A 16,841-nucleotide genomic window follows, 5' to 3' on the forward strand; every position below is an offset into this window, starting at 1 on the left:
ACATGAGCACTACAGTGCAAGTGAATTACAGGAGGCTGATATCGGGTCAAAAAATAGGTAGTTACACAGTTATTTAAAAAATAATACATTTATGATGTAGTAATAAATACAAAGCTGCATAATTTTTGTCTTTTACACTTGCCTGGAAAGCAGCTTTAAAACAAGAAAGGGGAGTGAATGCTGTCTGTCGCTTATTTGGTAACCAGTAAACCTTACTTAAAAAATAAAAATAAAATGAGACACCACAAAGAGATAAATGACTTTAAAATAAAACTTTGATTTTAATATACAGGTTTGTTTTCTTTAAAATACAAAATAGTAAAAGAGACAGTTGTAAAACTAAACTGTTTACAGATAAACCCAACATTGAATTATGTAAAACAAGTCAACACCCGTGTTATTCCAAATTTCTCACGACAGCAAGAAAACGGAGACATGGAGAGAAGCAAAGTTCATTCCACCAATGCTGGTTGTTGACACTGAGCCCAAGGTTATAGGAGTTTTATACCAGATCATTTAATGTGCTGTGAATAAAGTATACAGGCCTGCAATTAGGTCGTAGTCTTAGTTTTGCTTTATAATCCAGTAAAGAGTAGATTTCTTAGAAGAGCTTTTTCCCTTATCGGGGGGAAAAAAACGTCCTTTAAACAAAGTTTATTTGATTAGTATTTTTATGGTACTCAAAGTCCTTAGTAACAGTAGGCCGGGGTGCCATTTTGCTTCATAACAAAAGAGATTTGGAGCTGTTGACTGGTAACATATAACATTTAGCCGCCAATACACAACTTCTTTCTGTAATCTTGTGGTCTTCCCGAGTTTCAAGCACAGAATTGTTGGTATTCCTAAAGGAACTCCATGATCTTGTTCCACAACTTGAGGAATACATTAGAAATAATGCATGATATAAAGAAATGCATTTAGTACAAGACTGATGACTGGAAAATAGACACAGACTAATATGCATTGACTGTGAATTGCCAAGAAATTAAAGTCCCACATAAAACAATGTAACCAGAGATGCATTCCCCCAAATGGATAACAGCAGTTGAGGATGAGAACATTGGAAAAAAAGTACAGTGACTAAACGGTACGCTATAAAATAAGAAACATCCTGCTTTTGGGCTTCCTTTAATAGCGGCAATATAAATAAGGCAAAGCGAGTACTTACTGGTGCCTTCATAGTCAACTGCTAAGAATTCTGAAGTAGTTACCCTTTAACCTAATACGGATTTGTTAACAAAGTGCATTAAACTGCTCTTTCCACAGACACTCAAAATTGATTTACTACAGCCGAGGCTCCAAGTTCAGAAAGCCAATATTCATTCCAAACTTATTTAAAATAATAATAAAACAAAGGCTTTAAAAATGTCTAGCATCAAACGCAAGCTCCCTTTTTATAGATCTTCTAAAGGAAAAAAAAATAAAAAATCGGTCTGAATCACTTTTACATTTTTCTGAAAAAATCCCCAAATAATTTACATCTATCTGTAGGTATACATATTTATGTGAATTACACTGAAACTTACCTATTAACATCAGGTTTGAATTTGTACTTTCATAGAAATAAAAAATTTAATGATGAATATGCAATAAACAGGGTTTATCATAGTATCTTAAATACCTAAAGGTATTTTTGGAATATACATAAAAATATTTTTTTTTCACAAAAGTCTCCACTTGAACAACTACTGACTTCATCAACCGCACTGAGCTTAAGCATGAAGTCAGTGCAAATATATAACAGTGAAAACCTGACAAATTCATGTGGAATACTGAGCCATGAAAACAGCTGGTAAAGTTACTAAGAGTTATAATAATAAATCTTAATTTCCCCTGCTATATGGTAAATTATGCTACGTACAGCGGTGTTTGCATGGATTCGTAATGCATTGGTAATAAAGGCAATGTATTCATATCCTCAACAAAACAGAGATATAATATGTATACGCTTTTCACAGTTGGATACAACAGTTTATTTCTGGCTCTCCAATGCCACTTTTAGTTTCCCTTAGGTTACTTTCAGTCTGGGGCGGGAGGTCGCTATTTTTAGTGCCGCTTTACCATTGTTTTAGTAGCGCTATTCGGCCGCTAGCGGGGCTGTTTTAACCCCCACTAATGGCCGAAAAAGGGTTAAAACTGACCGCTGCGTTTAAAAAAAAAAAGCGTTTGGTGGGCGCTGCCCCATTGATTTCAATGGGCAGGGGCACTTTAGGAGCGGTGTTTACAGCGCTGCAAAGATGCTGCTTGCAGGACTATTTTGACCGCTTTGCGAGCGCATTGCTCTAATGTGAAAGCACTCGGGCTTTCACATTGGAGTGACAGGAGAGGCACTTTACAGGCGCTATGCAGGCACTATTTTTAGCGCTGTATCGACTGCAAAGCGCCTCAGTATGAAAGTAGCTTTATGCCCCATACACACGATCAGAAATTCTGCCAGCAAATGTGAGCAGAAATTCCGACCGTGTGTATGCTCCATCTGACTTTTGCTGGCAGAATTCCAGCCAGCAAAAGATTGAGAGCAGGTTCTCTATTTTTCAGTCGGAAAAAGTTCCTATCCAAAAATGCATTAGTCTTTATGCAATTCGGACGCTCAAAAAAATCACGCATGCTAGGAAACAATTCAACGCATGCTCGGAAGCATTGAACTTAATTTTCTCGGTTCGTTGTAGTGTTGTACGTCACTGCATTCTTGACGGTCAAAAGTTCAGAGAACTTTTGTGTGACCGTGTGAATGCAAGGCATGCTTGAGTGGAATTCCATCGGAAAAACCATCCAAAAATAAGTTCAAACTCTTTTAATTTGGAATATGAATATTAGGAACTTGAAAAATAAAGTATAAAACCACAACCTTCATTGGCAAAGAAACTTGATTTTTTTTTTTTTATCATTATTATGCAGGAATAAGCCTCTGCAATCTATTTTTGAGATAACTAGCCAGGTGTGGTATGTCTGCTTCATATCTGTCTGAGAGCTGATGTATCACTTCTATTGTTTAGAACACTGTTAATCTCCTAAACCTTTTATCTGTAGTACTTAAAACTTTTTCATGCAGCAATTTTTGGTAATGAGCAGAAATAGACTATTAAAAAGACGTTTCTTAAATGTAAATGTAAACATGTACACTGTCTTTGAAGGAGGCAAGTTTAAAATGTTACCACATTTATAGATGGTGTACACATTAAATTCCAGTAATTGCAATGTTCTGTATTAAAGTTGCCTACACCAAGTACATTTTCAGTTACAAAAAAAATAAAAAATAAAAATAATAAAAGTACACTAATGGTAAAATAAATAATGTTACAAAATTAGCTGGACTTTACAGTGGTTCACACTGTTGAATCAAAAACCAAATATGCAAAAGGCACTTGATTCTCATTTTTGAACTCTTCGTCACCAATGCATTACGACTCCCATTTGTTGGCAGGACACCAAGGACAATAAATGATGCAGAATCACAGACAGTTGCAACTATTGTACATTTAAGCAGTTTAGCACTTTGTTAATTGCTTCTGTGTATAGTACTGGTGTCAGGGACTGGTATCATGTACTTACTCCAATTTAATAGCTGTGTGCACAGGGCCTAAGCTAGTGGTTCTCAACCATCGGGCGTGTTCCACAATCAAAATGCAACTGCCCCCTCTCCCAAGCCTCCAGCCAGCTGTAGATCCATTAACTGTCCATAGTGCCTCCAAGCTCCCAGAGTGCCCCCCCACACGTTTACAGTGGCCTACAGTGCCCCAGCCCCCCTGAGAGCCCTCTGCCTCCATAGTGACCCACTGCTGGGTTGTGGCCTCCCCTTCTTCCAGGCCTCCAGCCAACTGCACATATCTTAATCTCCCACAGTGCTCTGCAGCTACTGTAGTGCCCCATAAATCTTTATAGCGGCCCACGGTGCCCCTTAACTGAGGGGGGGGGACTCAGCCTCCTCAGTCCCCCCCTCCATTTTCCCACAGTGCCTCACAATCTACTGCAGAACTTCCAGGCTCCCACAGTGCCCTCAAGCCCCCTCCAGAAACCTCATCCACATTACAGAGCCACAAAGTCTGCTGCACAGTTCCATAACCCACTACACAACCCCCCTCCCCCCCTCACATTCTACCATAGTAACACTCCCCATCCAGATCATTCCAACATTTCAATACATGTTTTGCATTCCCATACTCTTAACTGTAGGGGCATGGGAAGGTTTTTGGAAGAATTTACAAAGCCCTCATTTAAAAAATGTTGAGAACCACTGGCCTAAGCAACATGACCTAAACACCTTGCATAAGATTTCTTCACCCACAGGCAGACAGGACAGACCTTTCCAATCATCTTAAAATAGCTCTTTACTGACACAGGTTTTACATTACTAAAAAAAAAGTGATCATTTGCTCTGCCATCCATATAAAGATTAGTATAAAATTCACTTTGATGTTTGTGGTGGTGTCTGAAAAAACTGAACGGTTTAGCACTAGCACATTTCAGTAATCTCAGTGATTCTTTGTGGTCTGGGGTACATAAAACAGTTTCTACCATTAACATGAAATGGATGAAACCACTCTGGTGGACATTCAGTAGAATGCTAAGTAAAGACTGCATATCAGTGGTCAAGAGGCATCAGTATACACATTTATTTTTAATTGCCGAAAGGCTTCTACTTTGCAGAAAAAGTAAACTAGTCTCAGGTCTCACCCTGTGAAGGTAGCCATCAACACAAGTCTCATGTTGTAAACTGGAGCAGGATAGGATTGTATGCCTGCAGGTGTCCTCTGTGCTAGCTCGTCACCACTGCCATGGGAACAGTAGATAGGTTAGAAAACCTATACTTATTGCAATCTTTATCCAATGATAAGCTGTCATCAGCTGCCCTCTATAAGTGTGTCTTGGCAGTGTGGCAGAACCAAGCATACAAGTCAATAGAGTGTTCAGCACACTGACAGATGAGTCCCATAATGGTGTCTGTACCATGCATGCTCTGACTACCATGTTGTGTTTGTGGCCACTTTTCACATGATATGACCTAAACTTCTCACCTTGTATCATAAACCTCAAGCTGATTTTTAGCCGACTATTATTGAGGTGGGGGCTTGATGCTTTTTTACGGACTTAGCATTGTAGATGAGCAACTTTTCTGATTCCTCCAGTGACAAAATGGGAAAGGCATACCTTGTACATTCAGTCTAAGTCTTTCAATATTGTTCTGCTCCATTACCAGTGATTTTCTCCCAACTATTCCATAACAGTTCGGATTTAATCAAAACATTCCTATACAAGTCTAAACCACATAGCTGGTTCCTATAACACATGAAAATACAGTATGTTTAAGCCATACTTTTTTAATGCACCAATAATGATCCAATATTATATGCTCCAAAAATTAGATTTTTTTAAAACTCAATTTCTGGTTGTATTTGTATTTGTAACTAAAATAAAACAATATTACAAATCTCCAGAAATATCCATCATGGTATCGGCACCTGGAGTGGCATTTTACTGAAAAGCAAAGGGGAAAAATCCAAGACCTGCAGACTTAGTCAATCACATTCTATTGTGAGCTCCACAAGCAGGATGGGGCAGATCGACAAATAAGTCAATGTGCAAAACAGAAAAAAATTCTAATAGTCAAAAATCCATAAATAACCAATAAAACATTCCTGTTTTTAACTTCAACCAAGAAAAGTAAAATCTTCGAAGCAACAATGCACTCAATAGAAGTTCTGATTGCACAAAGATGAATCATTGCAGCTGCTCAATGCAGTCCAGGTGATCTGGTATAGGAAGGCCTGTTAATATTGTCAGACATTTGTTCCATACAGTGAGAGTTGGACACACAGGCTGTGCAAAAGCAATATCATAAGTGTAGAGATGCATAGAGTTCAATGCATCATAAAATGACAGAGAGCCATTATCATAGTCTAACAAAATTCCAATGCGGCGGAGGTGTGGTGAGGGCTCAATTGGAATCTCTTTATTGTTATGTCTTACTGCCCAGTTGTTGTTGCAGCGACAGAATACCCAAGAGGCAGAATTTTTTCCTATCCACTCATGTTTTGGTGCCGACTTGTATGCAATGCCAACAGCGTACCTAAAAGAAAAAATTATAAAACATATTTTAGAACATATTCTATATATACTGGAACACTACAGCAACTCACAGTTACATAAATTAGTGATTATTTATCTATACAATTTTATATACAGTCTTTCTTTAGGCTTGACGCCTTTGCCCTCTACTGGACAGATTTTTTATTTTTCTACAAATCCTATATTTAGTGAATCGCATACTTCTTATACTTCAATGCATTTAACATTATATCAGAATATTTGACACTTTTGTACTCGATTATGACTAATCTTTTGTTTCCATAATACTTTTATTAAGGATAGTCATTAAAAACAGAAATTACATGGGCCCAGCGGCCTGAAGGTATAACTGAATATGACTAATGTTTCATGATGCTTGGGTATGATATTTTATAATGTTACAATACCTGCTCTATTTAGAGTTTTTTGTTCTGAAGGTATAATATTGGTAGGGGATTCCATCATTTACTCGGCACCGAAATATCACACTTTACAAAAAACATTGCATTAGTTGCTGCACTCGTGGAGGTCCACAAAAATACAAGGATACAAGAAGAACTTACAAACACCCACTGTACATACCGTCGATTTTTTCCAAGATGGGTGTAAAACCCAGGGCCTGAAAAAATCAAGCCACGAATGCTGACCACTTATGCACCTTGCTGTGTTACCATTAAGAGAAGAGTGCAGGTCAAAAAAGAAAATAATTTCAGTTGGTAGGAAAAGTCACAATAGGCAAGTGGATGATGCATATCTGTTAAAGACCAGGCAATCTACTGTCAAACAGAAGCATCAACTTCTCTATGACCAGCCCAGCTCTAATACGGAGCAGGATGGGAATTCTGGTTTAAGTGGTAAAAATAAACCTTTGAGTTTGGTATTTGTATGACTTGAAAGCAAAGTTCATACAACAGCATTTCTCAGATCTGGTAATACAAACATATCCATCAAAAAACATGGTGAAGTTACAAGCTACATCTATGTATATTGCAAGACTCCATTCTCAAGAACAGCTGAGATGGCTGACCCACTTTTATGTAGCCACAATATTATATGCTGGATTTACGTGCAGGCACAGAATGGCTTCACATTCTGTGTGTAGGCAGTTTATACAATTTAAAAACATCACTGGCTTTCAGTCCCGGACAGATTCAAATCACTACCACTAGCCCTAAGCCCTTTTTAAAGAGGAGAAACTTGGTACAGTTGACAATAAAAGTAAAAGACCCAAAGGAGCAAGTTTTTACAGAGAAGGTTAGTCTTCAATTTCCTCTAAACATTGATATGTAGGTACGTAAAATAGTTCAGGGAAACCCAGCCCTGCTTGTGTTACTGTTCAAATATTATTTCTTCTTCATGATGGTATAGGCTTCATATAAAAGAAAGAAAAAAAACCAAAGCATACAAGCTCAGGGACCGATACTTAATACGTACCAGGTGCTTCCACTTATAACCACTTCCCAGTAATGGCGGCCACTGTCAAGAAACACGTTGCCAGCTACGCCATAACTTCCTTGGCTTGTGAAACGCTCTGGTGTGTGGCTCTTTTTCGAAGAAGTTTCGTCTCTTTCTACAGTTAGGTTGTCATGTGAAACTTTTAGCTTCCGGTGTGCAGATTTGGGGTCTAGCTTAAATGGCTGACCTGGGGAAAAAATTTAATATAGTAAATGTTTTTTGGCAACAAAGCTAAAAAAAAAAAAAAAAAAAAAAAAAAAAAAAAAAAACAGCAACAGATAAAACCTCATAGAATTTGCAGCATGTGTCAAAAACAGTGCTCCTGCAGCAAGTAGACCTAAAATATGGTTAGTGGCATATTGAGACCAGATTTGTCACTGATGCAGATATGAGCTGACGGTCATAGTACACAGCTGTGCACTACAAAGGCTAAATAAAGTTCAAACTGTTTCTATAATTATAAGCAAGAATACTGCCCACTACTCAGTCCTTGGTCAGGACAACATATATATATATATATATATATATATATATATATATATATATATACATATACACATACACACACACACACACATAGACGATATATCTATACATATATACAAATAATGATAAAATAGATATAACTTTCGTTTAGCCAAACAAAATATGCAACCATACAATCAGCAATGAGGAAAGCACATTTATAGACACACATGCAATTATAAGAAAGTACATGCTTCACTGGAAGAAAAAAAGAATCTTGTAACTAAACCAAAGCCATGATTTCCTTTAAATATTTCTAAAATGATTGCACAATAATAAAGACTGCTGACCCATTTAGTGACAATATTTCCTTAAAGTGGGGTTGCCATTAAAAAAAAAAAAAAATTAAAAGTCAGCAGCTACAAATACTGCAGCTGCTGACTTTTAATAATTGGACACTTACCCGTTCCAGGGTCCAGCGATGCGGGGGATCAAAGCCCCACTCATGTCCCCCTCCGTTCGTCGGTGCCGGCACTGTGACTGTGGGTGCCCGGCTGTGGCTTCACAGCCGGGGACCCACTGCGAATGCACGAGTGGCGCTGCGATTGGCAGTGCAATCATCTGTGACCTGTCACGTGTCCCAGATGATTGACAAGAGGGAGGGGGCAGAGCTGAGCCCTTCCTGCACCAAGGGGAAGTGATGTCATGAGCCCAGGCACTGAAGGAGGCAGACTACGAGGGACCCCCTTGCAACAGCCATTTAGAGGGGACTAAAAAAAAAATTGTTTTCCAAATGTTTTATTAGGAACATTCATGAATTTTTTTTTGGGTGCAACTCCACTTTAAATGAAAATCCCACTTTTGTGAAAACAAAAAAGGTTCACATCCATTTTGTTATTTACTATTATTAGAAACTACCTGTTCATTTCTGCAACTCACTGTGAGGCTCCATTCACAAAGCTTCTGCACAAGTGTAAGTACCTTTATTTTAGCCATGTGACTGTCATTTTCAAATCTCATTGGACTGAAATAAACTGTCACTTTTTTGAATAAAAGTATCTTTATCCTTATGTGTTAGCTTTGTAAATAAACCTATGACTTTATAAAACTAGCAGAAAATTCTACCATGCAAAAAACATGCAACTGTTCTGAGTGCAACACTTTCCAGAATTCTAATCAGTCTGCTTGTCTAACTGGCTCAATACTTTTTCCAGGTCATATGTTGAAGTACACCAGCAATATACGTAGGCTTATAACAATATAAGATAAACATTTGGAGACATACTGGAAAAGGGTAGTAAGAGTTATAGTATATGAATGTTAGAGCTATAGGGGTTGAATTACTAAAATTAAATAGGCTGTTTTCAAGCAAATTATTCCCACAGCTTAGTAAATGCAGTGAGGCTCTGCTGACTATCATCACCCAATCATGTGAAATCTAAAATGCAGTTTTTTCCTCACAGGTGATTGGGTATTCTTGGGAAACTTCACATGACTATGCATTTTCTCAGTATGGGTTAGAATACACAACCTGGACCATTTAGTATGGTGTACCTATCGCTTGCCTATATTTTACCTATTCATCTGCTAGCTTTTTTGTGTTTTCATAATGGATTAGCACTACATGCAGTAACTTGAGCATGTAAACTCTACAGAGAAATAAAATTATTGGACAAAAGTGACAAATACATTACCGTTCTGTCAAAACATTAAGGTGTTAGGATGGCTACAAGCTCTGTTTTGTGCTGGCATGCTCGGTTTTTGAAACGGCATTAACTACAACAACAGGAAATAACTTGGGAAATTTCTGGGAGAGTTGATAGCTATTGTGCAAGCTCATGCAAACTGAGCTTCTCCTTGAAAAAAGGATTAGAACAAAATGATGCATAATTAAACCGGAAGAAACTATGATAAATTGTGGAAGTGATCAAATACTGGCGCTATATAAATCCTGTATAATAATAACAACTACAGACTTAAAAATACAAAGTATCACACACAGATTTGGCAATATCTCAATTTAAAATGATTCAGTTAAGTATAGGTAAAGAGATGTGCATTGTCTTGATCCAAACTGTTACTAAAGTACCTTTACAAATCTAGATATTAGGTCCATTTTGACTATCCATTTGATATATGTACAAGACAGCAAACTTGAAATGACTACCGTATATACTCGAGTATAAGCCGAGATTTTCAGCCTCTTTTTTGAGGCTGAAAGTGCCCCCCTCGGCTTATACTCGAGTCATCGCTGTCTGCCCGCTCGATCAGCGTGTCGAGCAGACAGACAGCGGCCATTCTATAATTCAAAAGCCGCGCCTCCGGCTCCGCCTTCGCCTGTGATAGGCGGAACACTGAATTTCCCAGCAGCCTGTGTTCCGCCTATCACGGACATCGTATCATCCTCGTACTACGGACGAGGATGATACGATGTCCGTGATAGGCGGAACACAGGCTGCTGGGAAATTCAGTGTTCCGCCTATCACAGGCGAAGGCGGAGGCGCAGCTTTTGAATTTTACAATGGCCGCCGAGGCGCCGACGAAGAGGGCACGGGACGGAGGCAAGGCAAGGCACGGCACGGGACGGGACGGGACGGAGGCAAGGCAAGGCACGACACGGGACAGAGGCAAGGCACGGCACGGCACGGAGGCAAGGAGGCAAGGCACGGGACGGAGGCTCGGGACACAGGTAGGCTGGACACACACACACAGGGATGGATGGATGGATGGATGGAGACACACACACACAGGGATGGATGGATGGAGACACACACACACAGGGATGGATGGATGGATGGACACACACACACACAGGGATGGATGGACGGACACACAGGGATGGACGGACACACAGGGATGGACGGACACACAGGGATGGACGGACACACACACAGGGATGGACAGGCATGTCTCACCCTCGGCTTATACACGAGTCAATAAGTTTGCCAGTTTTTTTGGGGGTAAATTGGGGGCCTCGGCTTATATTCGGGTCGGCCTATACTCGAGTATATACGGTAACTTAAAAAAAAGCTGATATAAGGTACAGATTGCAAGCACCTAGAGGTGAATGTATATGCCTGCAGAAGCTCTTCATTGTTGCTATGGTACCTGAATAGCGCAGAGTTCTGACGCTTCCGGATAGCTGTTCCCCCATCCCCGCGCCTCCCCAACACATAATCCCCCCTTACCCTCCCTAGCCTCACACAGATTCCTTTTGGCCAAACTGGCATCCTATAACAGTGATGGATCAATACGATCATAGCCATCTTTTTAGTAAACCTGCTACCCATCACTATTTTACATATACATTTTTCAGTTTAATAATAGGCCCCAGGTCAGGTTAAACCAAAATAGTACTTTTTTGCCTTTCTACGTGATAGGATATAGCCACCCAAACATGTCTTAATGTCAACTTAATGCTTAAGCAAACTTAAAGGTTCACTTTAACCATTTAAGGTCTGCCCTATAGCTGTTTTTCTGATCATACAGAATATACGCAATCCGACTCTTCTGGGTAGGGGGTGCGTATGTGCATCGCCGGTGGCTCACTTCTGCTGTGATTACACACAGCGGAAGCCAATCGGCGGGTGCGCGGTACCGATGTCCGCTGGCATCCGCTGATCATTAGGCAGGGAGACCGAACAGCGATCTGCCTATGTAAACAAGGCAGATCCCTGTTCTGGCAGGAGGGAAGGGATGGAATTTGTGTTCCTGCGAAAATTCCTCTTCCTCTAGTAAAAGCAGCTCACACAGTTCACATAAACACTGGTTAGTCACACAGTTAACCCTTTGATCACCCCAGTGTTAACACCTTCCCTGCCAGTGTCATATAGTGACAGTGCATTTTTTTTAGCACTGATCTCTGGATTACTGTGTTACTGGTCCCCAAAAAGTGTCAGAATGTCCGCTGCAATATCGCATGTCCCGCTGTAAGTTTCTGATCGCTGCCATTTCTAGTAAAAATATAATAAAAATCCCAATTCCCAAATCCCACAAATAAATTAAATGCATATACTGTATGTGCAATTACCCAGAGTAAGGAGGTCTATAGAACATTGCTGGTTATTAAAATTATCTTTTAAATATCTTTCAATACATTTTTTATTATAATTTTACTTTTAACAAGAATGCAGTCATAAGATCTAGAAACAGTAAAGATAGAAATCCAACTGGTAAGGAAAATAACTTTTTGATTGATCATTTTAACTGATTGCGGAACTTTCATCCTACATGTCTATTTATTTGTACTGAAAAAAGGCTACGACAGCACCACATATATAATTTCCACTGAGCTAGCTGCCCATAAAAGAGTGTAAAAATATGACTGTAGACATTCTAGACCTTAAACTACTATAGGAAATTAAAGGAGCTTAAAGGAGACACGTCTCTAAGCTTTTGCAGATCAAAAGAACTCTCTGAGGACTTGTAAATAGCAAAACAACATTCCGGTTTTGTATTTAATACTTTAGAATTTAAATCCAGGATTATACTTGGCTATCACCCTGGGATAATAAAAGAACACGCTAAGAGAAAGGAAATCTTTAGCTACAGAAGATACGTTTGCATATACTGTATGTTCAGTACTGACTTACCGGTACAAGCCTTTGTATTAGTGATAACAGTTTAATCTAAGGGAAGTCACTTAGTTATTAGCTCTGGGTTACATTTTGGGATTACGCCATAATAAAAATTGGCCAAGTATGGTCAACTAACAGTAAAATGATTAAGAAGGGAACGTCAATAATTAGCATAATTACTGTCATTACATGTAAAGGGTAGAGGGCTTTAGAAAACATCCGTTTAGCCCATAATTGTATACCTTAAAGGAGTTTTACTCAAGACCTACAACTAGTTGGGTGAGTGGCTTACTGAGGAGATTTCATTAATTTCAATGTCCTGCTCAACTATTTAAAAAGAACAAAAGTATTCTCAAGGGAAAGTAAAAACTTCCTCCACCAACCCAGCTTAAAAGATATGTCCATCTCTAGCAACGTGTGCACCCACAGCATTGTAAGCAACAATTATTCACAACAATGTTGCAACAGAAGAAGACAGTTGGATTGTTTACTAGAACATAGCTAAGTATATCTTCAACTTGAAAATTTAATTTTAATTGAATTATTTATTGTTGAATGAGCATTTGAATCTTACCTTTAGGCTTCTTTAACACTTGTGCGACTTGGGATCTGACATAGACCTCAAGCCGCAGGACATGTGAAATGCCATGTATCTCTATGAGAGCCATTCCAATTGATACTACTGCAACTTCAGAAAATACTCCTGCACTACTTTGATCCAACTTTTGACATGACTGATGCCAGAGCGTGTAAACATCTTATCAAAGTCAATTCAAAGTCGTATCAAAGTATACTAGATGGACTTGTGTCTTTTTTTCAACTTGATTAACTGATGTAACTATCTACCTGTCATAACAAGATCAGCGGGTCTACCAGTCAGATAAAACAGGCCTTGGAAAATAAACTCTGATCAGAGCCCACTTAAAACTTATATTTCATTTTTTGTAGATGCTGGAGTGGTAACTAGGAAAAGCAGTGGCAATTACAACAATGTCCTACTACCCTTGTCAGATTTTTTTTATTAAGTGGAATTCAACAGCACCTGTTTGCTGAGTTGCAGAATTGATTGAGGCAAATCCCAAATCTGCATGGTTGCCCTTCCCAGTGAGACAGTGGGAAGTTAAGGAAATAAGGTCATCTGCCAAGTGTATGTTACAGAAAAAGGTTTAGCTGTGTTTAATAAAACATGCTAGCAAAAATTCAGATGCTTACATTTCCCTTGATTGGGTATTAAAAGTGAACAAACACTTTGCAAGGTGAACAACCTCTATGTTTTAAGACACGTGTGGCAAGCACCAGGCCCATGCCCTGAATTCGGCCCTCCAGGTCATTTCATGTGGCCCTCATGCAGCCAGGGTATTTTTTCAACTGGAACGCGGCAGAACTTGATTTCGTCACTTCTGGCCCTCGCCCTCTGTTTTTAGAAGGACAGCTTTCCTCTCGGCATCTCTCACATATCCCTGCCTGCCCTGCATTCACTCAATGCGGAGACAGATGCTGACCAATGATCTCCCTGCAAGTGAGAGAGGAAGAGAGAGGAAAAGCCACCTACACTGCCGAAACGTAGGGGTGTAGAGGGAGATGTGTGCAGAAGTGGGGGGAAGGGGAAGAGTGCTGCAGAAGTCAGAATCGATGAGGAGGGGTGGAAATGATATGTGGACAGCCTGTGAAAGAGAGCTGAATCCTGCACCCCTATAAACCCTGCACTCTGTACCTAACGCACTCCTGAACTCTATACTCTGTACTAATGCATTCCTGAACTCTACACTCTGTACCTAACCCACGCCTGTATCCTGCATACATAGTCTTACAGATACAACTGTGCCTTTGAGGGCAACCATAATGCTGATGTGGCCCTTGATGAAATTTAGTTTGACATCCCTATTGTAAGGATAATAATTATCCACTAACCAGGGGCACTCGGCTAGTTTACACTAGTGTTGCTCTTTGCAGCACAAATTGTGTTAAAATTTATTTTCAGAGAGTATTTAACAGGCGGTGAGGAAACGTTGATCTCCTCCTCACTGCCTGTTTTAACCCCTTAAAACTTAAAACTTGTTTTAAAAAAGTTAAACTTGTTTTTAAAGTTAAAACTTGCTTTTTTTGTCTGTCTATGCCCAACTTGACAAACCTTTCATTATTTCTTATTTTGGTGACTGGTGCCACCAGGGCAGCACATTAATGGACATTTCCCAAATAAGGACACATGAATAACACTTTAAGTAGAATAAGTAAGAGCTGTAGCTTTTGATAACAGTTAAACTGATAAAAAAAGGCATCACAACCCTTTCCCCGCTGTAGGTAGGGTCTCTACTTAAATTTTATTTTAGTCCGATCATGTTGGTTGAAAGGTTTAAAAATAAGTGCCCAATAATGATTAGACCAATTGCCCATGCTCAGAATGTTCACGTAAGCATTGGATACTAACACAGAAATAGTGCCTTTTTTCCCGCTGACTTGTCTTTTTTAGTGAGGCTGTTCTGTTTAAAACAATATTTTTACTTAAAAGGCCCTACCTCACAGATTTTAGATCTTATCCATATTTTACTCCCCGTTTAATGGCAAACGCATGTAAAATGAAATAACTGCTTTTCATTTGCATAGAAAACCATGCTTATGGAAGACAGCTGAATGAATGAAAGTAAAACATTTCACCCAGCTAGAAAATATTTAGAAGAGTTCTGTGGAATCTAAGCTGTGAAAATAGTTACTGAGCATTCATTCTGTAAGCATTAGAGTAAATCTGCTGTGTTTGATTTGAGGAGGAGGTGTTGAATTCCCCATAAAGCCAAAAAAAAACGCAGACTTATGCCGCGTTCACACCACTGGACTTTCCGGCAGACTAGGTCCAACGGTCTTCCAGACGGACTTTCGGTGGCGTTCCGACGGACTTTCCGAACTAATGGCCACACACAAGCACACCAAAGTCCGATGGAGTCAAACGTGATGACGTACGACCGGACTTGAATAAGGAAGTTAACAGCAAGTAGCCAATAGCTACCCTAGCGTCGGTTTTCGTTTCTCCGACTAGCATACAGATGAACGTAATTTTTCGATCGGACTCGAGTCCGTCGGAAAGATTTGAAACAGGTTTTAAATCTAAAGTCCGTCTGATTTTTAGACAGCAAAGGTCTGATGAAGCCCACACATGATCGAATTGTTCAGCGGATTCGTTCCGTCTGACCTTTGCTGTCCAAAAGTCCAGTCGTGTGTACGTGGCATTAGAATCCAATAACTCCAATAAAGTCTATGGCAGATGTATCAATTACAATTAGCTTGACTTACATACAGCAGGACCCAATCTGTTTTATTGCAAATTAAATGTTGCAATTTAGCATTAAAAAAACCCCAAAAAACTATGAGGTCACCCAGAATTCCCACCTGTCAATCTTCTTTACTGCAGAAAGGAATATGTGAATTAGCACTAGGATCCTGGCGAGTAAACATCGACAGGAAAGGGTCATCGTGATTCATCAGAAGTACGTCACAGGATGCCGTGATTGTTATGGATTTACTTTGTGGAACATTAATAAAATTTATTTTGTATTGTGTATGTGTATTTTTTTTTCAATTTACAGACCATTTAAAGGTGTGTGTTTATTTACTTTAAACTCTTTGTGGGAATTAGTAAGGGGGACTAATGTACCGCTGTACTCATCAACCTGGAAGGGGGCAGCAATCTGGAGATAACTTATTGTAAAGAGGTCTTCCATATTCCACAATAAGTTCTCCCCATATTACAACCCACCTCTGGGTACTGGAGGTGTGGAGATCCTTGCCCCTTAACATTAGGACAAGGATGCAAGCACATGAAAGGCAAGTGACCTGGTCTGGCACAGAAGAGTGTGTGTTTTCTCTACCCTCTCTTTATTAGTCACCAAGATGGCAGGCCTGGATAAGGGTCTAGGCATAATACTAAGGGGAACCCCACACTTTTTTTTCTCCATTTTGTTTTCATGTATCCAACAAGTATTATCTGTTTTTATATAAATATAAAGACAAAAAAAGCTTTGACATTTCTTGATTAAGCCGAAGCTTGCCTGCCCTTCTTGCCTCCTATGCTTTCCTTCTGGCCAGGGAGTCTGACCAGCATAGTAATGAACTAATAGGAATGTGTGGGGCTTTGCCTGTCAAAGGAGCCAAGTGTCATGACATGAAGTTTTGGGAGGCTGCCACAGAAGCTGGGAACCTTCAGCAGTTCCCCCCGTCCTGTCAAGTGACACAGTACCTTTAAAGCTCAACTCCAGGATGGGAAAAAAAAACATGCTATGCCCCAAC

General features: G+C 39.6%; 1 protein-coding gene across 4 annotated transcripts in view; it reads right to left on the reverse strand.

Annotated features, from left to right (window-relative positions):
* Positions 1 to 257: 257 nt before the first annotated feature.
* MID1 (midline 1) overlaps positions 258 to 16,841 on the reverse strand; it is a 631,257-nt gene continuing 614,673 nt past the window's right edge. For all 4 annotated transcript variants that reach the window (XM_077480854.1, XM_077480853.1, XM_077480851.1 and 1 more), the window contains exons 9-10: positions 7,501 to 7,708; positions 258 to 6,067 (exon numbers count right to left, since the gene is read on the reverse strand). In XM_077480854.1, the coding sequence (XP_077336980.1) occupies positions 5,719 to 6,067; positions 7,501 to 7,708 (557 nt within the window). In that variant the 3' untranslated portion in view covers positions 258 to 5,718. The remainder of the gene's footprint in view (positions 6,068 to 7,500; positions 7,709 to 16,841) is intronic.

This window comes from Lithobates pipiens, unplaced genomic scaffold, assembly GCF_037356315.1.
Source record: "Lithobates pipiens isolate NorthernLeopardFrog02 unplaced genomic scaffold, aLitPip1_a1.2 Scaffold_16, whole genome shotgun sequence".
NCBI classification, from domain to species: Eukaryota; Metazoa; Chordata; class Amphibia; order Anura; family Ranidae; genus Lithobates; species Lithobates pipiens.